Raw genomic sequence first — 23008 nt, 5'->3', positions numbered from 1 at the left:
TAAATACTTTGAGGGATACAGAATGACCACAGAAAACTGCCATGTGTCATACTTTTTCAATATACAACTGACAAATGATATTGTTCAGTAAGGAATCAACCAATGTGTCCTTAGAAAATTTGCTTTTAAAAAAACCAACTACGACAAAACTCCATAAAAAGTAGTTGTATTAAAAGCTTAATAATACAAGATTTTAAGGAGTAGTAACAGAAAGACAGTATGTTGAGATTCAGAGACTTGTGCTCTAAGTGTGATTTTAGACAACTCTCAATTTTTGTTAAGTATTAGGTTCCTTTTCTGTAAAAATGGGATTATAATATCCACTCTATAGGATAATTAAGCAGATTTAATCAAATTAGAACATTTATATTAAAATGATTAATAACATGTAAAATACAAACAAGGTAAAAATAACAATGTCCCCTTATAGGTTTCATCAAATTATTTTCAAACTCCTTTATAGCTTTAATATTACACTTATAAACAACAAAAGAATGCTATAACAGCAAGTAAGATACAGAACATACTATGTACTTTTTTAGTATTCATCTAAGTCCAATAACTCAGTGAGTTATTTGTGATAAACCAAAACTTAAGATTAGAAGATGGAGAATAAAAAAATTTTCATAGTAATAGTTTTAAAAAATTAATTTTTAAGATATTAATATGCACCATAAATATCAACAACAAAAACAATCCCTCAAAAAGTATCAAAAGGTATAAATGGAAAAGTAAATTTCTCTCCTTATGCCTGCCCCCAAACAATTTCTACTTCCCAGAGGTAATCACTGTTAAGATTCTTGTATATTTATCCAAACATCTTCAGTATAGCGGTTTTTAACTTTAGCATAGGTTGTAGAATTCTAGAGCTAAAAAAGATTGGCGACACACAACTATAAACTTCATAACAAAGTAACGTGAGACACAGATAAGTGATTTTTCAGTTGTTACTAGAATACGGAAAGCCCTTTACAACTGATAAAATGCTTTGATATAAATTATTTATTTTAAAATTATTTAAGTGACTTGACTCAAGGTTATTTTCATAACTTAATGATGTAGCCGAGTCTATACTTAGGAATTTGATATCTTACCAAGTGGGATGTTACTAATACAGATTCATGTATACAAAGTTTATGTATGTGACTCATACATTTTCAAAGATATCCTATATTATATAGAGGATTAGAAAGTTTGACAATTCCTGATCTTGTGATTATTATAAATAAGAATCATTAAAATAACTATTTTAAAAGAAAAAAATATTAGCAGTGGAAGATTAATTTTTCAAGTTTGTGTGTATCCTAAAGATTCATGTTTTATAAGGTTATCAGTTTCAGCGAATCAGTTTTAAACTATAGACACAACCAATACATGATTACTAAATATACTTTGGTTTACAAAAATTACCAACAACTTCAAAGTGAGAAGAAACATCCTGAGATACAGCTAAGTAAGGATAATTTCACATGTGATATAAATGCACACAAAACCAAAATGGAAATCAATGAACACTAAAGCATCTAAAAGGTGCTAGGGCACACTTTCTGGAATAAAGAAAACCAATGTTGGCTACAAAAATGTGCATTGCCATTGTGGCAATGACAAAAACAAAATCAGTAGAATGACTAACAACAAAAAGGAAGCTATTTTCATTAGGAGAATATATGAGATGAAAATTACACAGCAAAGGCAAAGAATCTCAAAATAGCTCTGCTGCAACAGGATTAAAAAAAACAAAATATTCTGGACTTCCCTGGTGGTCCAGTGGTTAAAATTCTGTGCTACCAATGCAGGGGGGCATGGGTTCGATCTCTGGTCGGGGTTAAAAAACAAAATATTCAAAGAAGGAGGTCCAAGAATAGATTCTTACTCTAATTATGGAATTTAATTGTAAAGGGACAAAATTTAAATTAAATGAAGGAAATAACCACTAATTATGCTAAAGTTTTAGGCTAGTGTATATTTCAAATTTACTAAAATGCAGTTATCAACATTCAGTTAAAATACAAATAACTCAGACAATCAAAATGATCTCAGTGGAAAACAATATAAAAGTCAAATAAACTACGTGAAAAATTCAAATAAACTAATTATGCATAACATATAAACTCTTGCTTTCAAATTTTAACTTACATATATATACTCTCCTTTAATCTTTTCATATAAAAGAATATTTCAAAAAACATGAAAATGTTACATAGTTTTAAAGTGGTTTTTGTTTCCAATAAAAGAAGATTAACCTTGATTTTTGCTTTTCAAGACTAAAACTTTTAATAAAATAGAAAAAAACCAAAAAGCCAACAAATGTATCAACCTCCTTCTAACTGAAAATGAACAGAACTCCCAATTACTTCCAAAGGCACAGAAATCCTCCAATCATTCAACAGAAAAGACAAAAAGAAAAAAAATTCTTTCTCCTAGAAAAGAATATATCAAGTAGTTGGTTCTATATGGAAATGTATTATTAACATTGTTACTGGTTAAATAGCTTCTGTTTTGTTAAGCTGAGGATATGTAAACATCAGAGTCTCTTTATTTGGTTCTTTATCAAATGTGTGCTCTTTGGGCATATGTTCAAGCCCCTTTGATTTCATAACACAATTGAAATATATTTATTTTGTATTTATGTCAGATAATTTCAATCTATAAAATATTTTTTACTTTGAATCTCTTCATGGTTTCTAGTCTTTTTAGTAAAGTTGGCTTTTTAATATGAGCTCATTTTTCTTAAAACTCTGAAAAACTCTCTGAGGCAACTTCCTTCAGAAAGGATTTGTATTTGATTCTCTTAGGTGCTTGGGGATACTACCATTACAGAACATAATCCAAATCTTATTTATTCCCTCATGAATGGAATTGGTATGAGTTTATTTCTAATTTAACCTCATGCTGGGAGTAGCTCTTTTTGGGATCCCAACTTTATCAAGGGACATGCTACTTATTAGACAGTCCTCTTCAGGAGGGCTTTGGGACTCGTCTAGATTAGCAAATATTCTCAAGATTTTTCACTTTCATGCATTGGAGAAGGAAACGGCAAACCACTCCAGTATTCTCGCCTGGAGAATCCCAGGGACGGGGGAGCCTGGTGGGCTGCCGTCTATGGGGTCGCACAGAGTTGGACACGACTGAAGTGACTTAGCAGCAGCAGCAGCAGTACTCTGCTTGACTTTCTGGGATCTGAATTTCACTTAAGTTCTGGTTTGTATTTTCTCTTTGTTTTGCATGGTCATGGGTAAGTTAAAAATTTAAAAAAAAAAATTTATCCAATGATTTAAAATGTTCACAAACAAGTTTGTTTAGTTTGGGCCCCAAGGTGCCATAATGCCAGAACTAAAACCTACACACTATTGTCTTTCAATATTATTCTCTTTCTTACAGCATATCACCTATCAAAGCTCTTCTGGTTTCAAGTACAGTTATTTCTTAAAGGAATTTAAACTTCACGTATACATACAACTCTGTGGCTACTGCTTGAAAAACTGTTTATCTTTCAAAGATGTAAAATATATATATATATATGTGTGTTTAGGATAAAACAAGAATTGATAACAATAATTACATATTTTATTAAAATTATAGTAATAAAAATAATATAATGAGTTAAGCAAGATCATTGTACTTTAGTAATAATCCTTCTGCCTACGGAAACTCTTACTTACTTTGGAAGGAGAACCATCAGTAATTTTCACCAACTGCCAAAGAATCGAGTAATGGGAACACTGCAGTGCCTGTACGACTATCTGTATCAAATAAAAAATTCAAACAAATGAGACATAATTTACGTTTGTACAATATTAAGAGAATAATATTTATCATAGTTTTTATCTTACAATAAAGTTTCAAGTCCAAATAGTTGTAGAATTAATAAGAATGCACAAAATAATATTTAGTTTAAAAAGACAAACCAACCAATCAATCTAGAGAATACAGATATAATGTATCTCAATAAATATGGACCCCAATACACTATGCTTTAAACAAAAATGCATTGTCATAAATACTTTACTCAGTCAAATTTTTAAGAAGAGATTGAAGAAACTTTTATCCAAATGTTACACTTAAATGATTATTTAATTTGTTTAGAGTTTTTCATAACTTCGTAACACTTTCGTAACACTCACACAGAAATGTGCATAAACATATATAAAACTTAATGACTGAAGTATATGAAGAAAATTCTGTCACAGATTAGTGTTTGTTTGTAGATAAATGTGGATATTATTTGATACAACACCAAATACTTCAATTTGCACTTGTGAGAGAAAGCAAATGACATCTTTCTCTTGTATGAAGATAGTTTGACCTTATGAGCCTGCCTTGGAAATCTCCCAGGCTCCCTGGACCACATTTTGAGAGTCTCTGCTCTGAGAACAGGATTGCTGGGTATGTGTGTATTTAACTTTACAGGAGATAGTACCAAATTTTTATCCAAAGTGGCTATATCTAATATTCTTTGACAGGTCTTGTGGCTCTATGTTTTTATCTACATTTGATGTCATCACATTTTTTACATCAGGTGACTTTATTTTATGCATGAGTAGTATCTTAATGTGGTATTAATTTATATTTTTCTAATTATCAATGCAGATGAGCACCTTTTCATTTTTTACTAGCACTGAACCCCTATTCTGTAAAATATTTACCCATATATTTCAGCAAGGCAAACAGTAGAGTTTAGGAAAATAAAAATTAAAAACATTAATAAAAAAGAAAACTTCATTTTGGATAGGGCTTTTATTAACATTTCTGTTTGAAAACATGATAGATCTCTACTGCAATAAAGCATATCAGATATGATACTCCATTATTATAGTGTCTCTATTATTTTCCCCTCTAGATAGACTAAAAATCATAAGAATGAATATATGTATAAGATAAATCAAGAGAGAGATCAGTAAGTGGACTGCTTCAGGAAGTAGAAATTTGATTGGTTTTACTTTAAAAATTTCAGGTTTCAGATCCAGTGCATCTTCTCAGCTCTGAAAATAACTCATCAGAATTAGAAGGATGACTGGTGCTGCTTTTCATACAATACTAATGAGATGTCAAGGTTTTATTAAACATGATAATTAAATGCCTGATTTATGTCAGAATGCTAGAAACAAGACTTACTGAAACACCGTCAACTTATGAACATTAATGCTAAAGAAATCCTCTTACTACACTTGGAAGATACTCAATATGGTACACTTCTGGTCCTGAGACACCCTCTGATAACTTCTACCTTATAAAAAAGTATTGAAGTGGTTTGTGTGATTTAAAACTTTTTCTTGAATTTGAAACTATTTGTATTGTTAGATTACTAGAAAAGTGATATACAAAAAAACATTAATCAATGGGAAATTAAGATATGGAAAAAAGTATTGTTGAAGATCTGCTTAATTTTGGTTATATCTATCCTAATCATTATAAATATTTCTTTTCATTCTACATTTCTATGACCTATATACTAGGAATTACTCAAAATGTATTTCAAAGTAATACACAAGTTTCTTAGATTTAGAAGAGAGAAACAGGTCACTTCAATACCTATACAGCATCCCCATTTTAATTTTCAATACAATGGTATTCATTATATGTTTACTTCAGAAGGGCTCCACAGTATTATTTTAAAATAAAAAGCTCACTCTCATTGATTGGGAAACATTTTACTTTCTCTCAGTTATAATTATGTAACAATGTAGTTGATCACACTTCCAAAGAAAATTCAGAACTCTTTCTTCCAGGCTTTACATCAGTCATATTGATTTTTATCTCCCAAACTAGCAATGTTATCCTAAATCTGAAAGTCATTTTTATTTAGCAACTTCACCTTTTTGTAGTACAGGTAAAACAAGAAAGACAAGCAATTAAAAACTGAAAAAGCCAAATGATAATTCTAACCTAAGAGCAGGATAGCCCTTCTGCCTTTTCTTGACTAACACTGCTCTGACTCTGGAAAGGATCTTTTAATAATACCAAATAGATGGGGAAACAGTGGAAACAATGGGTGACTTTATTTTTGGGGGCTCCAAAATCACTGCAGATGGTGACTGCAGCCATGAAATTAAAAGACACTTACTCCTTGGAAGGAAAGTTATGACCAACCTAGACAGCATATTAAAAAGCAGAGACCTTCGCCAACAAAAGTCCATTTAGTCAAGGCTATGGTTTTTCCAGTAGTCATGTATGGATGTGAGAGCTGGACTATAAAGAAGGCTGAGTGCCAAAGAACTGATGCTTTTGAACTGCGGTGTTGGAGAAGACTCTTGAATGTCCCTTGGGCTGCAAGAAGATCCAACCATCCTAAAGGAAATCAGTCCTGAGTGTTCACTGGAAGGACTGATGCTGAAGCATCACTCTTAATACTTTGGCCACCTGATGCGAAGAGCTGACTCATTTGAAAAGACCCTGATGCTGGGAAAAATTGAAGGCAGGAGGAGAAGGGGACGACACAGGATGAGTGGTTGGATGGCATCACCGACTCGATGGACATGAGTTTGGGTAAACTCTGGGAGTTGGTGATGGAGGGAGGCCTGGCGTGCTATGGTCCATGGGGTCGCAGAATCAGACACAACTGAGCAACTGAAGTGAACTGAACTGAGTAATACGAAGTACTAGTCTCCCGACCCAAGAATTTCTTCCAACCCTACTCTTCTGACCTCATTTTTGCACAAGGTAATGATGTTCCCAGAAGGACACAGTAATGTATACTGCACACTTCTGCGCAAAAATTAGTTAAGAAGCAGGACTGCTTTCTTCATCCTTTCCATCTCTATCTGCCAGCCAAGATACCAACAATCCAGGAGACCATGGGTCTCTGAATGACTTGGCTGTGCAGTGACACCTACTTCCTGTAATTGTGCTTTATGGTTATGTAAGTGAGAAATTACTTTCTATTGTGTTAAGCCACTGAGATACTAAGATTATTATAGCAGCTAGTATTACCTTAACCAACATAAAAATTCTTTATTAGCCCTTTTAAAAAAATAATTACTTTAATCTATTTAAAGGAGCTAGCTCTATCTTTGATTAGCAGATTGAATCAATGAGAATCATTCAACCTATAACTAATGATATATCTTGGAGATGAAGGTGAACTGTATTTATTACATGTAAGTTAAGACTAAGAGAGAAAATCTTAGAAAGTTTAAAGTTTTGAAAAACTGAATTTGCCTGGAAAATAAAATCTGACAAGAAACTAATAATAGGAAAAATGATTATGACACTAAGAATGGGAAAAATTCTATGTAATATATATGCATGTGTAGATATATATCATCTACATATACGGGATATGTTTAAAATTCTGAAAACCTGGGTGCACAGTTCTTGAGGCGCTAGCCTGCTATGTTCCCCCTTTGCCTGGCAAAGTAATAAAATTCTGAAAATACACATAATGACTGGGATAAACTAAGACTCTTACTTTTTTTCTGTTTGTAAGACACTTTAAGGGGAAGGATGATCAAATTTTTTTAGTGGACAAGTGCATGTCAAAAGAATGAACTGAACTTAATACTAGTGTGCTTCTAATATCCCAAACTGGTTTTTTTTATTTATCATATTTGGACTTGGTTAACATGAATAAAAAGAACCTTTAAGGTAAAAATTAATAACCAACATGGTTTCATCAAAATGGATATAAGGCTGGCAAATAAGTACATGTAGACATGTTTAACATCATTAGCATTAAGAAAACATACATTAAAAAACACAGTGAAACACCAATGCATATCTACTCAGGTGGCTAGAGTAAAAATTGCTGATGATATGAAGTGCTGATGAGAATTCAGAATAACTGGAACTTTCATACATTGCTGGCAGAAATGCAGAAGGGTACAGTTACTCTGGAAAGTGGTTTGGCAGTTTCTAATAAAGTTAAACATATACTTACCATAAAACCCTGCAATTACACTCCTGGGAATATACTTTAGAGACATGAAAATTTATGTTCAAACAAAATACTACACAAATATTTACAGTGCTCTTTTGGTGACAGCCAAAAGTTGAAAACAACCCAAATATTTTCAACTGAATGACTAAAAACAGTGATGCATAGGTTGGTGCAAAAGTAACTGCAGTTTTGCACTGCTGAACTTTGCCATTTGATACTGGAATACATTCTTAAATAAATGTGGTTATGTTGTACACCATTTTAATGCACATTTTTTGCTTTATGTTTTTTTGCTAAAGACTTATTACTTGCTGTTTATTTTAGACTAGGGAAATTATGTTACCCAAAAAGCAAATTCGATTTTTTTATTCGAGTTCAAAATGTGTTGTAAGCAGCAAAGATGACTTGCAACACCAACAATGCATGTGGCCCAGGAACTGCTAACGGACATACAGCATGTGGCAGTTCAAGAAGTTTCACAAAGGAGAATGAGGATGAGGAGCGCAGTGGCCGTCGGGAGTTGACAACGACCAATTCAGAGAATCACTGAAGCTGATCCTGTTACAACTGCATGAGAAGTTGCCCAAGAACTCAACATCAACCATTCTATGGTCGTTTGGCATCTGAAGCAAACTGGAAAGGTTAAAAAGCTCCATAAATGGGTGCCTTATAAGCTGACTATAAATGTAAAAAAATCGTTGTTTTTAAGTGTTGTCTTCTCTTATTTTATGCAACAACAATAAACCCTTTTTCTATTGGACTCTGATGTGTTATGAAAAGTGGATTTTATATGACAACTGGCAACAGCCAGTTCAGTGGTTGGACCAAGAAGAAGCCCCAAAGCACTTCCCAAAGCGAAACTTGCACCAAAAAGGGGTCATGGTCACTCTTTGGTGGTCTGCTACTAGTCCGATCCACGACAGTTTTCTGAATCCCAGCGATACCATTACATCTGAGAAGCATGCTCAGCAATGAACTGAAAACTGCAAGAATCGCAACTGGCACTGGTCAACAGAATGGGCCCAATTCTTTTCCATGACAATATCCGACCACACGTCACACAATCAATGCTTCAAAAGTTGAACTAATTGGGCTACGCTGTTTTTCCTCATTTTCCATTTTCACCTGACCTCTAGCTAACCGACTACCACTTCTTCAAGCATCTCTATACCTTTTTGCAAGGAAAATGCTTCCACAACCAGCAGGAGGCAGAAAATGCTTTCCAAGAGTTCTTGAAACCCTGAAGCATGGATTTTTTTATGCTACAGGAATAAACAAATTTATTTCTCATTGGCAAAAATGTGTTGATTGTAGTGGTCTCTATTTTGAATAATAAAGACTTGTTTGAGCCTAGCTATAATGATTACAAATTTATGGCTTGAAACCACAATTACTTTTTCACCAACATAATTATTTACACAATGGACTAACAATGAGCAGTAAAAACAAACTAACTACTGACTCACACAATAACCTGATTTAATCTGAAAGGCATTATGCTCAGGGTTTATACTACAAAATTTCATTTATTTGGAAATCTCAGAAAGACAAAACTATAGTGATGCAAAACAGATGAGTGATTTCCAGCAGTCCTATGTAGGTGGTGCAAGCATATGACTGTGATGGGATAATATGAAGTTTTGGGGATGATGAAACTGTTCTGCATCCTGACTGTGGTGGTAACCACATAAATCTATACATATGTTAAAATTCTTCACATAGGAAGGAAGACAAGTCAGTTTTACTGTATAACAATGAGTAAGAATCAATGTGGCAAAGAGTAGAGTTTACAGTAATATTTTTGAGTGAATGCAAGAAAAGCACAAACATGGAAGCAAATCATAGTGTTATAAAGTGACAAAAATTATTTAATAAAAAGGAGAGATTCCTAAATCCTACACGTGTTTTGGGAATGAGAGATCATCCACTGTTGTACCAATATGCATACTATATAATCTTTTTTTAAATTGTAAGCTTGAAAAACTCAAGCAAAATATTCAAACAATAGAAGGGCTCAGTAGTAAAGAATCCGCCTGCCAATGCAGGAGACATGAGTTTGATCCCTGTTTCGGGAAGATTCCACATACGGTGGAGTAACTAAGCCCTTGCACATAACTACTGAGCCAGAGCTCCAGAGCCCAGGAACCACAGCTACTGAAGGCTGCGATTTCTAGGTCTCTGGTCTATTTTAAGTTAAGTAAATGAACTGAGATTCTTCTTTTTGGGGGGGGGTGGCATATGGATATCCAGCCATTTCAGCATCACTTGTGAAAAGATCATCCTTTCTCCAAAGAACTGCTTTGACACCTTTTTCAAAAATCAATTGACCATATATGTGTGGGTCTATCTCTGGATTCTCTATACTGTTCCTTTGATTTATTTATGTCTACGGGGTCACACAGAGTTGGACATGACTGAAGCGACTTAGCAGCTGCAGCATCCTCTCTTCAATGTCACACTAAAACTTTTTGTAGTCTTGAAATCAAGTAGAGTGAATCTTCTTCATTCATTTTTAAAACATTCTTTTGGTTATTTTATTTCCTCTCCATATAAATTTTAGTATCAAGTTGTCACTTTCTACAAAAAAATTTTGCTGAGATTTTAACTGGAATTGTGCTAAGTCTAAGATCAGTTTGGGGAGAATTGACATTTAAACAACACAGAGCTTTGTAATTCACAAACCCGATATATCTTCATTCATTAAAATCTTCTTTGATTTCTATCATTAGTGTTTTATAGTTTTCAGTATACATACCCTGCACATATTTTGTTGGATTTATACCTAAGCATTTTGTGTCTTTTGGTGCTATTGTAAATGGCACATATTTCTAAAGTTTCATTTGCCAGTGTTTACTACTAAACAACTGGCTTTTACACATTGTAGTTTGTATCAGTTCTATACCCTTATCTTGCCCCTCCCCCATACCTTACCCTACTGGTCTTAAACAGCTGGTTTTTAAACTTAAAAAGCAGTAAGTATATTGGTAAAATTTGTAACAATATAATTTGTTTTTCTTTTTATTGAAGTATAGTTGATTTACAAAGTTGTGTTAGTTTCAGGTATATAGCAAAGTGATTCAGTAATACATACGTGTATGTGTGTGTGTGTACACAGATTTTTCAGATTCTTTTCCCTATAGGTTATTATGAAATACTGAGTATAGTTCCCTGTACTTTACAGAAGGTCCTTGTTGGTTATCTGTTTTATACATAGTACTGTGTATATGTTAATCCCAAACTCCTAAATTACCTACCCCCTTAAAATTAAGTTTTGTGACCACTACAAATAAAGCCACTGTTAAACTCATTGTTAATTTCTTATGTATCATTCCAGAAATAGTCTGTCAATCAAAAGGAACATGTATATATAAATCTTACCATCCTTTTAAATTTACATTGTTCTGTTCCTTGCCTTTTTCATAAAATTTCTTCTCACAGAGAATATTATAGAACAAATAATATCAACCCCACTCTTTTAATTATGACTACACAGTATTATACAGAGTCAAAACAGTCCTTCCATAGATAACCAGTTTTCTGTTCCTGGACATTTAAAATTATTTTAAGTTTTAAATTTTTATAAGTAATTTTGCAATGAATATCTTTGTTCCTATGTCCAAGTACATACCTGTAGTCTAAATTCCTCAAATTACTAAAGCTCAATGAAAGGTATGTCCACTTTTAATTTTGATAAGAGACTGACAAATAACCTTCCAAAAGGATCACACTAATTTTTTCTCAGAACGGTATTTGAAAGTATGTCAGTATTACAAACAACAACAACAACAAAAAAACAACTCCATAACGCTTTCTGACACACACATATAGTTGAAAATTACTGGAATAGAACCTAGACTGGACAGAGGATGAAACTCAGGTTACTAAGACAAAATAGGCAGCTACTACTATGATCTGCAAGAGAAGATATGAAGGATGAAACTAAGGAAATGGCAGTAGGGCTATCAGAATGATGACAGGAAGAGACTTAAGGAGGTAGAATTTTTAAAAAGATCAAAAGTCTCCTGAGGTTAAACACTGCTTACAAGATATCCTTATACCTCCAGAATCTGACACTCAAACACATTTTTGGTCAATAAGGACCACAGAATTAAGAAGATGTGTGTGGAAGGGTCGTGAAGATGTTCCGAAAAGTTCTGATATGGCATGCCCAAAGAATAGTAAGAAGTTGGTAAGTGAAAACATTTTTATGCCCAGTCAATGAAATAAGTATGTAGTCTTTCAAGGAAAGCATGACTACATCCATATACTTCTAGAGAAAACAAGGTCCCATTATTTACATAATAAGCTTTATTATAATCATAAGCAATAACTTGACTCAAATTAAACTTAACCTCATATACTATGTTATGTCTAAAGAAATATGTTGAGGGCTTCCCTGGTGGCTCAGTGGTAAAGAATCCACCTACCAATGCAGGAGACAAGTTTGATCCCTGTTTCAGGAAAATCCCACATGTGCAGGAGCAACTAAGCCCATGCACATAACCATTGAGTCTGTGCTCGAGAGTCTAGAACTGCAACTACTGAAACCTTCTAGAAACTCATAGATCCTGTGCTCCGCAAGAAGAGAATCCACCACAATGAAAAGCCCGTGCACTGCAACTAGAGAGCAGCTCCCTCCCACTCACTGCAAATACAGAAGCCTGTGCAGCAGTGAAGATTCAGCATAGCCAAAATTAAAAAAAAAAAAAAAAGAAAGAAAGGTGTTGATTTTCAGTTCACAATGATAAAGTATCAGCATCTAATCTCTCCCCATAATTCTCACTAGAACAATACAAAAGAAGTTCAGAAAAAAATATAAAAATGCAAAATAATAAGAGTTTGACATGGGACAAACATCAGAAGGCATGGGATACTATAAATAGTAGTAGCAAACTAGCAGTAGAAAATATGAAAATACAATGAAAAGAATTTAAAAGCTTGGTTTAAGAAGGTATGAAGCAGTTATGAGGCTCTGGGGAAGTTAATGTCTATTTGCTTCAGTTTAATAATAAAATGAGAATAACGATGTATATTCCATAGGGTTGTCAGGAGGCTTCAACAAATGTATGCATATAAAGACTTAAAATAGTACATTGTACATAATAAACACAAAACTAAAATTTTCTATTACTGATGGCTTGAAAGATCCAAAGTTACTGACATGATTAACTTCCTTTTTTATATGTATAATCACACTATTGTTATATAGCAAATATTTACCAAAATAACTTATGAATTTTTCTTTATTGGCTTTCAATTTTTAGAATATGGTAAGATAATTCTTGGAATTACGTATTAAAGCAGAATTTTAACACTTAATTTTTCTTAGATATTGCCTAAGAGGAGTTTTAGATAACTTACAGACATACTAATAAGAAATACAAAACAGGATAAGAAGAATTTAAATATTTAATTTTTTTTTTGCCTTCATTTTTTTTTACCAAAAAAAAAAAAGTATGAATACTACAATAAATTCTGAAACGAGCTAATGACTACTGTGTCAAGGAGTTGCAGTCAGTCTCATGTTTTCCATAGGTTAAGAATTCATTAGCATAGGGGGGCCTAAACAGACCTTGGAACATATTTTTGAGCCGGAAAGTATGTTAATGCCCCAAAAGATATTTAAAGCACACAGGAGCAGGCTGGAAAGAAATTCTGTCTGGCTAAATCTATGACAATTTGAGCACCAAAATAAATAATCATAGTACTGTTTTAACCAGATGAACAGAATAGGAATAAAACAGGAAACCATAAGCCCATTATGCTACTAAATTTTTAAAAATAAATTTAAAATTTAAAAAGGTAAATTAATGAACAAACACATAAGTATATAACTATTGGGAGTAAGGAAAAGCTCTTTCTTACAACGGAGGGCCAACAAATAAATATAAAATAAAAGAAAATCACCACTTAAGCTACCATTTTGTGACTATCATAGTAATAAACGAGTCAGGCAAAATCATAAATGAATGCTCAAATTATTATGTCAAAGTTTGATAGGAAACAGGATTGTATACAGTCTTAAGGAATCTTCCCACAGATTACTTACGCATTAAAAAAGAACATGGCAACTCTACACAGGAGTTATTTGGCAGACCTCACTCACTAAAGTAATCAAAATTAATTATTACCAATACTGAACAAACTGACATCATGTGCTTCCTGATGTGATTCACTGAAAACAAAGTATCATTTGTGTAGCATTCCTGCCAAGAATGCATAATCTAAATCTAAACATGTAGATCACACAAAACTAAATGGAGAACATTCTATAAAATAACTGGTCTGTACTCTTCAAAATGTCATAAAAGACAAGCCAGAATGACCATTCAGATTTAAAGAAGACCAAAAAAAACACCAAAGATATTACAAAAATGTAATGCATTATTATGACTTGGATCCAGGGCTAGAGAAAAATTCTAGAGTATTATTAATATTTATTTTTAACATGCATATTATTATATGGGGAGAAGAGAGAAAGAGGGACACAGCAAGTGCAAACGTGAGTATGCAACTATGGGAAATAGCTGATGAACTGAAGGAAACAAGTTAATTTTTCTATTATAACTTTTTTTATAATTCAACTTTAAAAACGTATTTTATGAACAGCTAGATTTTTTAAAATTTGGTTTTACATATTGTACTGTAATAGTTAAAATAGCACTGAAATGAGATCATGGAAAGAGGAAGGAAAAAAAGAATTCAGTTAATCTCAAAGAGTGGGACTGTAAAACTTCTCATTGAAATGGTTACCATAGAAAATGAACAGTCAACCATAAAAGAACAATACAGTTCCACGAAACAGCTGGTAAATAAATTTTAGTCTATCTTCAAAATGTTAAGCATAACTGAGGTTTAATAATAGTACACACTGTGGTAGTTTTTTGATATATATTTTGGATTCTGAAAGGAACAGAACTGGAATCTAAAAAAGCAAGCTTGCATGGCAATGGCTGCACACTCCAGTATTCTCGCCTGGGGAATTTCATGGACAGAATGGACAGAATTTCATGGACAGAAGAGCCTGGCAAGCTACAGTTATGGGGTCGCAAACAGTTGGACACAACTAAGCGACTAACACTTCTACTTTTTTTTTTTTCACGGTCCTATGAAGAAATGACTGAATTCACGTTTTGGATTTTCAATACTGGGTATCTAAAGACATGTTTCTAAGAGCTGTTAAATGCTAAATAATTTCTAATTGCTAAAATGAATATGAGTACAATCTAGTAAAGATGTACTCAAAATGTATACACATGATGAGAGTTTAAAGAATGTGTCTAAGAAGTTAACAAAGCTAAAGCAAATGTCACATAAATATGTTCTTTTACTCAAAGAAATTAAAATAAGATGGGGGTAAATAATGCATATGTAGTACAAATAAATAACAGAAAACCAGCATAATCACCAAAAAATATTGTGAGACTATAACAAGTGACATCTAAAACAAAAAATGATAATGATTATAAAGCAATTATCATTCAATTATAAATAAATAAATTTTAAAAAGACCACTGAGAAATTATGGTATTGAGAATTAAAAATACATTTAGACATAGTTATAATCTCCAGATAAAACAGCAAAGTGCTATTCCTATTCTCTTCTTGAGGAAAATAAGTAGACCAAAAAAAGATTATCTTAACTCTATCATTTCAACTCTGAAGCACAGCTTAGAGTATCAGTGAATTGCATTTAGGCTATTGAAAAGTCTGAGATAAAAAGGGATGAAAGTTGGAAGAGTCAACAATAAATGAAGAACAAACAAGGGGTCAAATATTCAACATTTTCGCACAATCTGTAATAAAACATCTAATACAATCAGGGATATTTATTATTAACAGTGCCTACAAAGTGGAGATCAAAGACAACTTAAGAGTTAATCATAGCAATAATAAAGCATGGTTTCTGCAATTAAGTTTTAACGTGAATTAATAATTAATTGTTACATCTATTGACATTCTTATTGCTTTAGTATAATGAAGTGTCATCTAAGAATTCCATATTACCAAAACAGGAATGGATGAACTCACCCTTAAACATCATCTGTACCTAACCACAGGGATAGTATTAATATTTTGGTCTATATGAATGAGTGTCTGCAATGTACAAAATAACTCTTACTTCTTAACAACAGATTGTTACTGTTAATTAGCAATAATTATAATTGCTAATTAATAACTCACAACTTAATTCTCATATAGAAGTATTATATTCTTAATTCTCTGTATGATAACTGACAGAATCTCTTTCAGACTAAAGACACTTTTTCACTCCAACTTACATATAAATACAAAAAAGTCTAAAATCTGCTAAAAGCTTCTAAACTTATTTAACTATGATTCCTCCACAAAAACTAAGCCATATCTAAGGCTTACTCTTATCAATATCTAGAACAGTGCCTGAAACACGCATGATCAGAAATTTTCATTATATTACATTGATCAAGTTTTGAAATTGCTTCTAGATTAATTAATGGTATTTTCCCTAAAAGAGCAACAATACTTACTTCAAAATTATTCATATTAAACTTCTGCTACATTATAGCAAACTTTTTCTTTTTTTTTCTGTTCAAATCTGAAGGTAAAATATACCTATCTGTAACACTCAATCACTAAGGTGATAATTCTCAAAGGAGGTGGCTGCATTTAAGAGTTGTAGGATTATCAAAAGCCTTTCATGGTCAACTATGTTTCCATGAAAGGCTTTTGATAATCCTACATGATCTCAGAAAAGCTTAGCTTTCTAAAATGACACAGAAGGACTTTGCTGGTGGTCCAGTGGGTAAGACTTTGTGCTCCCAATGCAGGAGGGCTGTGTTTGATCCCTGGTTGGGAAACTAAATCCCATATGCATCCTGCAATGGAGTTGCAAGCTGCAACTAAGATACAGCACAGCCAAAATAAATAAGCAAATAAATAAATAAAACGACATGGAAGGAATAATGATAAACTCCTACCTGCTCTGGCATAGCTCCATGTTCAATTCCAGTCTTCAATAATCTGTAGCAATTACCAAATAGATCCCATTTTGTGAGATCATGAGCGCTAAAATAAACAAAGATGCATTAACTTTATTCTAGAGTGGAGTAAAGTTTAAATTTGTTGAGCTCAGTTTCAGTGGGGGAAAATAACATAATCTCATTTTCCAGTAGAAGTGTAAAAGTTCCATAAGGAAATGTTCAAGTCTCCAAACTTAGAAGGAAAAAGAGAAAGAGGGGGAGAGACAGAGAGAGAGAGAGAGAGAGAGAGAGAGAGAAACGAAAAAAAGAGGGAAGAGGGGAATGAGAGGGAGAGAAGAGGACAGAGGTGGGTAGAGAAAAAGAGTAGACGCTGATATTAGGAATTCATTAAGAGAAGTCAATAATAATAAAACTTCATATGTTTAAGTTACCATTCTTTCTAGTATATTTTAAAGCATATTTAAACAAATTCATTTATAATCTCAAAGTATAAATACATGCGTATTTTTGAAAGAGATCTGTAATCATCACAAGACAGAGATAACAAAAGACATGAAAGACAAAGTCAGGGTAAGGGAAATATAGCACAGTTCAAAAACTTTAGTGCAGCTGTCTATATGGGCTGAGGACTTCTGAATGAGGTAAGACTGACACTAAATTCTCATGAGCTCTACTACTAAAAACAGTATGATTACTGGCTGTCAACTTTTATTTTCAAGTATCAAAATATTTTCTTGAAAAGGAGTTTTGACACTGGTTGTCAACTTTTATTTTCAGATGTCAAAATATTTTTTCAGATATGAGTCTGTTTCTCCATGGAATTCTAAAAATGTACTTGTGTATATAGAAAAGGCTTAGATTTTAGACAGTGCTTTTGAAATAACTCTGAAGTATTCATTAAAGTAAGAGCTATACCTAAATATTCGTTTTCACAACAAAATTTTACTTCCCCCTCTTTATGGAGAAGATAAGCATGTCTCATTACAACGGATATGTAAAGTAGAATTTGAAAACGATACCTATTTCACTGATATGAAACCTTTTTACCTTACTCAAATCCAACTGTTCTGTCTACACAGTAAGAACACAATAATAAACAGACAAACAAGAACAATTCAGGGAAAAAAGCATATGGAAATAACTTTTATGGCTTTTGTCAAATTGTGATTCTTATTTAGCAAGCTTTCTAAGATCTATGAACTGAAAATTATACCTACAAAACTCTAGCTTACAGAATAAGCCCATCTAATTTGTTAATAAAACTAATTATCTTCAAGTTTTTACAGTGTACAGTGTATATTCACCATGCTGAAAGATAAATCTTACTCCGTAAGTAATCAAATAACGCAAAATTTATCCTGAGAAAATCTGAATAATAAAAATATTTAGATCTCAATATTTCTCTAAAATTTCCCATTGTTACTCAGATGTTAAACATTACAATCAGTTTGTTTTATGTTAACTAATATAGGATATTCACTAAATCTACTTTAAATAAAATGACATACTTGTGAAAAGAGGTTAACCGCTTTAATGTAGAAAGAACATTGTAAATATCATCATCATCAGCTTCTTCTCCCTATAAACAGAAAGCAGATAGCACCTCACTACCATAAATTTTACTCATCCTCAAATTCACATGAAAGTGTATTAATACATACCATATAAAGAAAAATTCTTTTAAATTATACAAAAAGTACATATTCACTGTTGGTAAATGATAAAGTACAAATAAGCAAAATACCAGAAAATAAACACCTGTAAGTCCAAAACCCAGAGATGACCACTTCTGCATTTTAAACAATGTCATAAACATGACTTTGTACCCTTTTCAGATTAATACCTTAGGATAAATTCCTTGCAACTGCGGAGTGGAAGGACATATACTTTAAAGATTTTAATGGTTATTTCAAACATTTTACTGACTGTCACTTACATGTGTAACTGCAAAATCACAAGGAAAATTTTAAAACAGGTTAAAAAATTAAAAGTTAAAATTAAAAATAGGGGAAAATTGATTAAAGGGATTAAAAAGAAATCCTATGAGCCTGGGTGTCAGGACATACAAAGCTGTGGGAATTCCAGGTTGCCTTATATAGATTGAAGGAAGATGGCAACACTCAGGAATCACAGAAATAATCATAAAAGTAACCAGTTGGAGGTGCTTGCTGCTTTCCTAGGCACACCACTGGTGAGCAGCCATTCTTTATTAGCACACTTTATTTTCATGTTCTATTCACTAGTACATCATAATAGTTCAGTAATATTAAAATGCAAATTAGATTCCAGGAATAGAAGATGAAATAAACATGAGCTAAAAAGCTGGCCTTAAAAAGAATTTCCTTAAAAGAAAAAAACAAAAAATCTGCCCGTTATGAAACAGGTTTTTTAAAATAAAAATAAAGTGTAACTAAGGCTGATCTTTATAAAATGAACTGCAATAATGCTGCCAGGCTGTGAAACGGTTAAGAGAATTCTACTAAATTTCATTTTTAAACTGGAAAAATTTACAAACTCAGCTACCTTGAATAATTATTAGCCAAAATTATTATATGTATACATTAACTTTAAAACCAACCTCTTGCAATAGATCTTCCACAGAATGATTGAATCGATCTACAAACTCATCAATCAGTTGGCTTCGAGCTATGTCAACTCTGTTCTGGATGGTATACTCTTCACTGCATAAGATGCTATAGGTTTTACTGCAGGCTTCCAGAACATCTGATTCCACATGTTTCTCCACAACAAATTTAATCTGTTTTAATAAAGCGTCTAGATGCTGCAGAGGAAAAAAAACTATGATATTTAGATTAATAACAAAAAACAAAACTAAGCATCTGTCACATAATAAGCCTATAAATTACATGAAAATAAAATAATCCAGGTAATAAAACAGATTATAATAGTAGAATTTCAATTTTATAGTTTCTTACCTTTTCCATTCTACCTGTGCTATAAATTTCTAGATCAAAATACTGTGGGATTTGTAGCAAGTTTGCTACCTTCTCTGCATCTGCAGAATACTAGAAGAAGAAGCAAAGAAAAACATGTAACTACTTTAATAGTATAGTGTAGTAAAGCAAATTTGGTGGCATACTATCACAAGACTGAAAATGGAAACTGTACCTTTGACAGCAACATCGGCAGTGTGATAATAAAATGCTCAGTCAATTTGTTTCTATCATCAATTTGAGTTTTCCTTTCTTTGGCAGTTAGCACCTAGAAATAAATTTACATGTGTAAAGAATAAGTGTCATGTACTAATTTAGAAATCTAGACTGTTACAAAGATGATGAAGCACTGGCAGATAATTTAACAGAATTTGCAGAAAAGCTTAACAAATGACTAAAATAAATGTATCTAGTTTTACTCAAATTACTAATAAACATGTACTCTTCCTTTATTAAATAGTTACTTATTTTAGATAAATTATTACTTGTTTAGATCAAAACAAAAACATTTCTAAAAAACCAGTTACAATATTTGAGACAGAGGGGTATAGCCTGTGGTCACTGAGCAGACTAGAGCCCTTCACCTTAACCTGTACTCAACTAAATTAAACCATAGGTGGTTCCAAAAATAAAACATTAAAATGCAGGCTCAGTGAGGATAATTACTTTCCCAAAGTATTCTGCAGTTTGAAGGAATATGCCACCATAATTTTGAATGATTTTACAGGACAGAAACATTCCAATATAAACTGCTACTTTATAAATGTAAACCTCAATGTCTGACAACATATGAAAGAATAGGATGTCCTATTTAATTGTTCTTTCAGGGGCTTTATTGCTTTTCAATAAAATCACGGCATCTGGTCCCATCACTTCAGGGCAATTACATGGGGAAACAATGTAAATAGTGACAGACTTTACTTTCTTGGGCTCCAAAATCACTGCAGATGGCGACTGCAGCCATGAAGTTAAAAGACGCTTGCTCCTTGGAACAAAAGCTATGACAAACCTAAACAGTGTATTAAAAAGCAGAGACATTTCTTTGCCAACAAAGGTCTGTATAGTCAAAGGTATGGTTTATCCAGTAGTCATGTATGGATGTGAGAGTTAGACCAAAAAGAAGGCTGAGCATCCAAGAATTGATGCTTTTGAACTGTGGTGCTGGAGAACTCTTGAGAGTCCCTTGCACAGACAGCAAGGAGATCAAACCAGTCAATCTTAAAGGAAATCAACCTTGTATATTCAATGGAAGACTGATGCTGAAGCTGAAGCTCTAATACTTTGGCCGCCTGATGTGAAGAGCAGACTTATTAGAAAAGACCAATGCTGGGAAAGACTGAAGGCAGGAGGAGAAGGGGACAATAGAGGATGAGGTGGTTGGATGGCATCACCGACTCGATGGACATGAGTTTGAGCAAGATCCAGGAGATGGTGAAGGACAGGGAACCCTGGCGTGCTACAGTCCACGGGGTTTCAAAGAGTTGGACACAACTGAGCAACTGAACAACAACTGTTCTTCAACCTCTTAAAACAAATATTTTGGAATGCTCTACCACAAAGTGTCAAGCTTGGTTTTGCACAAAATAATTAAAGGGGCTACATATAAAATGAAATGTATATGTATATAGAAATGTATTTAGAATATTGAGAAGTCTTGAAATTCATTAGACAATGAAGGTCTAAGGATATTGATTTTAGGGTAATAGCTATCTTCAATTAAATGGTCATTGTGTCAGGCACTCTATGTACATGAATTTATTTAATCCTCACGGAATCTTCGATGGGAGAGCAAAAATGGCATAATACCTATGAAGGGGAATTTCAAAATATCCAACAAAACCGTACACACTTTTTTTCTTTGCCCCAGGTATCTTACTTTAGCAATCTACCCCACCAACAAACTTGGTACAAGTATGAAATGATACAGGATTATTCACCTCACATTATATCTAGCAAAAGACTGGCAACAACCAAAAAGACTCTCAATAGTATATCTGCAAAACAAATCCTATTCAGACATAAGAAAATACAAAAAATCTGCAAGTAAAGTTATGTAGTAATACCCAGGATATACTGCTAAATGAAAATATAAGGTACAGAACACCATATATAATATGCTATCTTTTATACAGATAGGAGATTGAAAGGGAAGAGGATGGAGAATAAAAGTACATGCACCTGTATTTGTGCATGTATTTATCTATATTTGCAAAATGAAACACTGAAGGAGAGATAAAAAAAAAACAAATAAAATTGGATACAGGTAGAAAAGGAGTATAGAGGGAAGGATTTAAAAGACTTCTCTAAACATTCTGATTTTTTAACAAAGTAAATTTTTTATGTATTTCCAAAAAATAAAGACGCAAAACAAAATCAAAGAGGTAAAAACTCTGTTATGCTAAATTTAAGTCAGAAATATTAATATGAATGCATGATTTAAGCACAATGTATATATATAAATATATGTATTTATTAGCTCTGTATACCAATGGTGCCTAGAAGAAATGATAACCAATTGACAATGAGTATTCTTAGTGAATCACAACAAGCTTGGGAGAATTCTTCAAGAGATGGGAATACCAGACCACCTGACCTGCCTCCTGAGAAACCTGTATGCAGGTCAAGAAGCAACAGTTTGAACTGGACATGGAACAACAGACTGGTTCCAAATCGGGAAAGGAATACGTCAAGGCTGTATTATTGTCACCCTGCTTATTTAACTTATATGCTGAGTATATCATGAGAAACGCTTGACTGGATGAAGCACAAGCTGGAATCAAGATTGCCAAGAGAAATATCAATAACCTCAGACATGCAGATGACACCACCCTTATGGCAGAAAGTGAAGAACTAAAGAGCCTCTTGATGAAAGTGAAAGAGGAGAGTGAAAAACTTGGCTTAAAACTCAACATTCAGAAAACAAAGATCATGGCATCCAGTTCCATCACTTCATGGCAAATACATGGGGAAACAGTGGAAACAGTGGCTGACTTTACTTTTTTGGGCTCCAAAATCACTCCAGATGGTGACTGCAGCCATGAAATTAAAAGACACTTGCTCCTTGGAAGAAAAGCTATGACCAACCTAGATAGCATATTAAAAAGCAGAGACATTACTTTGCCAACAAAGGTCCATCTAGTCAAAGCTATGGTTTTTCCAGTAGTCATGTATGGATGTGAGAGTTGGACTATAAAGAAGGCTGAGTGCCGAAGAATTGA

At 33.0% G+C, this 23008-nt stretch overlaps 1 protein-coding gene across 3 annotated transcripts in view; it reads right to left on the bottom strand.

Moving 5' to 3' along the window:
• Positions 1-23008, bottom strand: part of STAG1 (STAG1 cohesin complex component) — a 499240-nt gene that overhangs the window by 38052 nt on the left and 438180 nt on the right. For all 3 annotated transcript variants that reach the window (XM_061427678.1, XM_061427685.1, XM_061427693.1), the window contains 6 exons: positions 19966-20058; positions 19773-19862; positions 19415-19618; positions 18345-18415; positions 16834-16921; positions 3663-3743 (listed from right to left, as the gene is read on the bottom strand). In XM_061427678.1, coding sequence (XP_061283662.1) covers positions 3663-3743; positions 16834-16921; positions 18345-18415; positions 19415-19618; positions 19773-19862; positions 19966-20058 — 627 coding nt within the window. The remainder of the gene's footprint in view (positions 1-3662; positions 3744-16833; positions 16922-18344; positions 18416-19414; positions 19619-19772; positions 19863-19965; positions 20059-23008) is intronic.

Source organism: Bos javanicus, chromosome 1, assembly GCF_032452875.1.
Source record: "Bos javanicus breed banteng chromosome 1, ARS-OSU_banteng_1.0, whole genome shotgun sequence".
NCBI classification, from domain to species: domain Eukaryota; kingdom Metazoa; phylum Chordata; class Mammalia; order Artiodactyla; family Bovidae; genus Bos; species Bos javanicus.
Note: the sequence above shows the minus strand (reverse complement) of the source record. Positions and strands in the feature narration are given on the sequence as shown.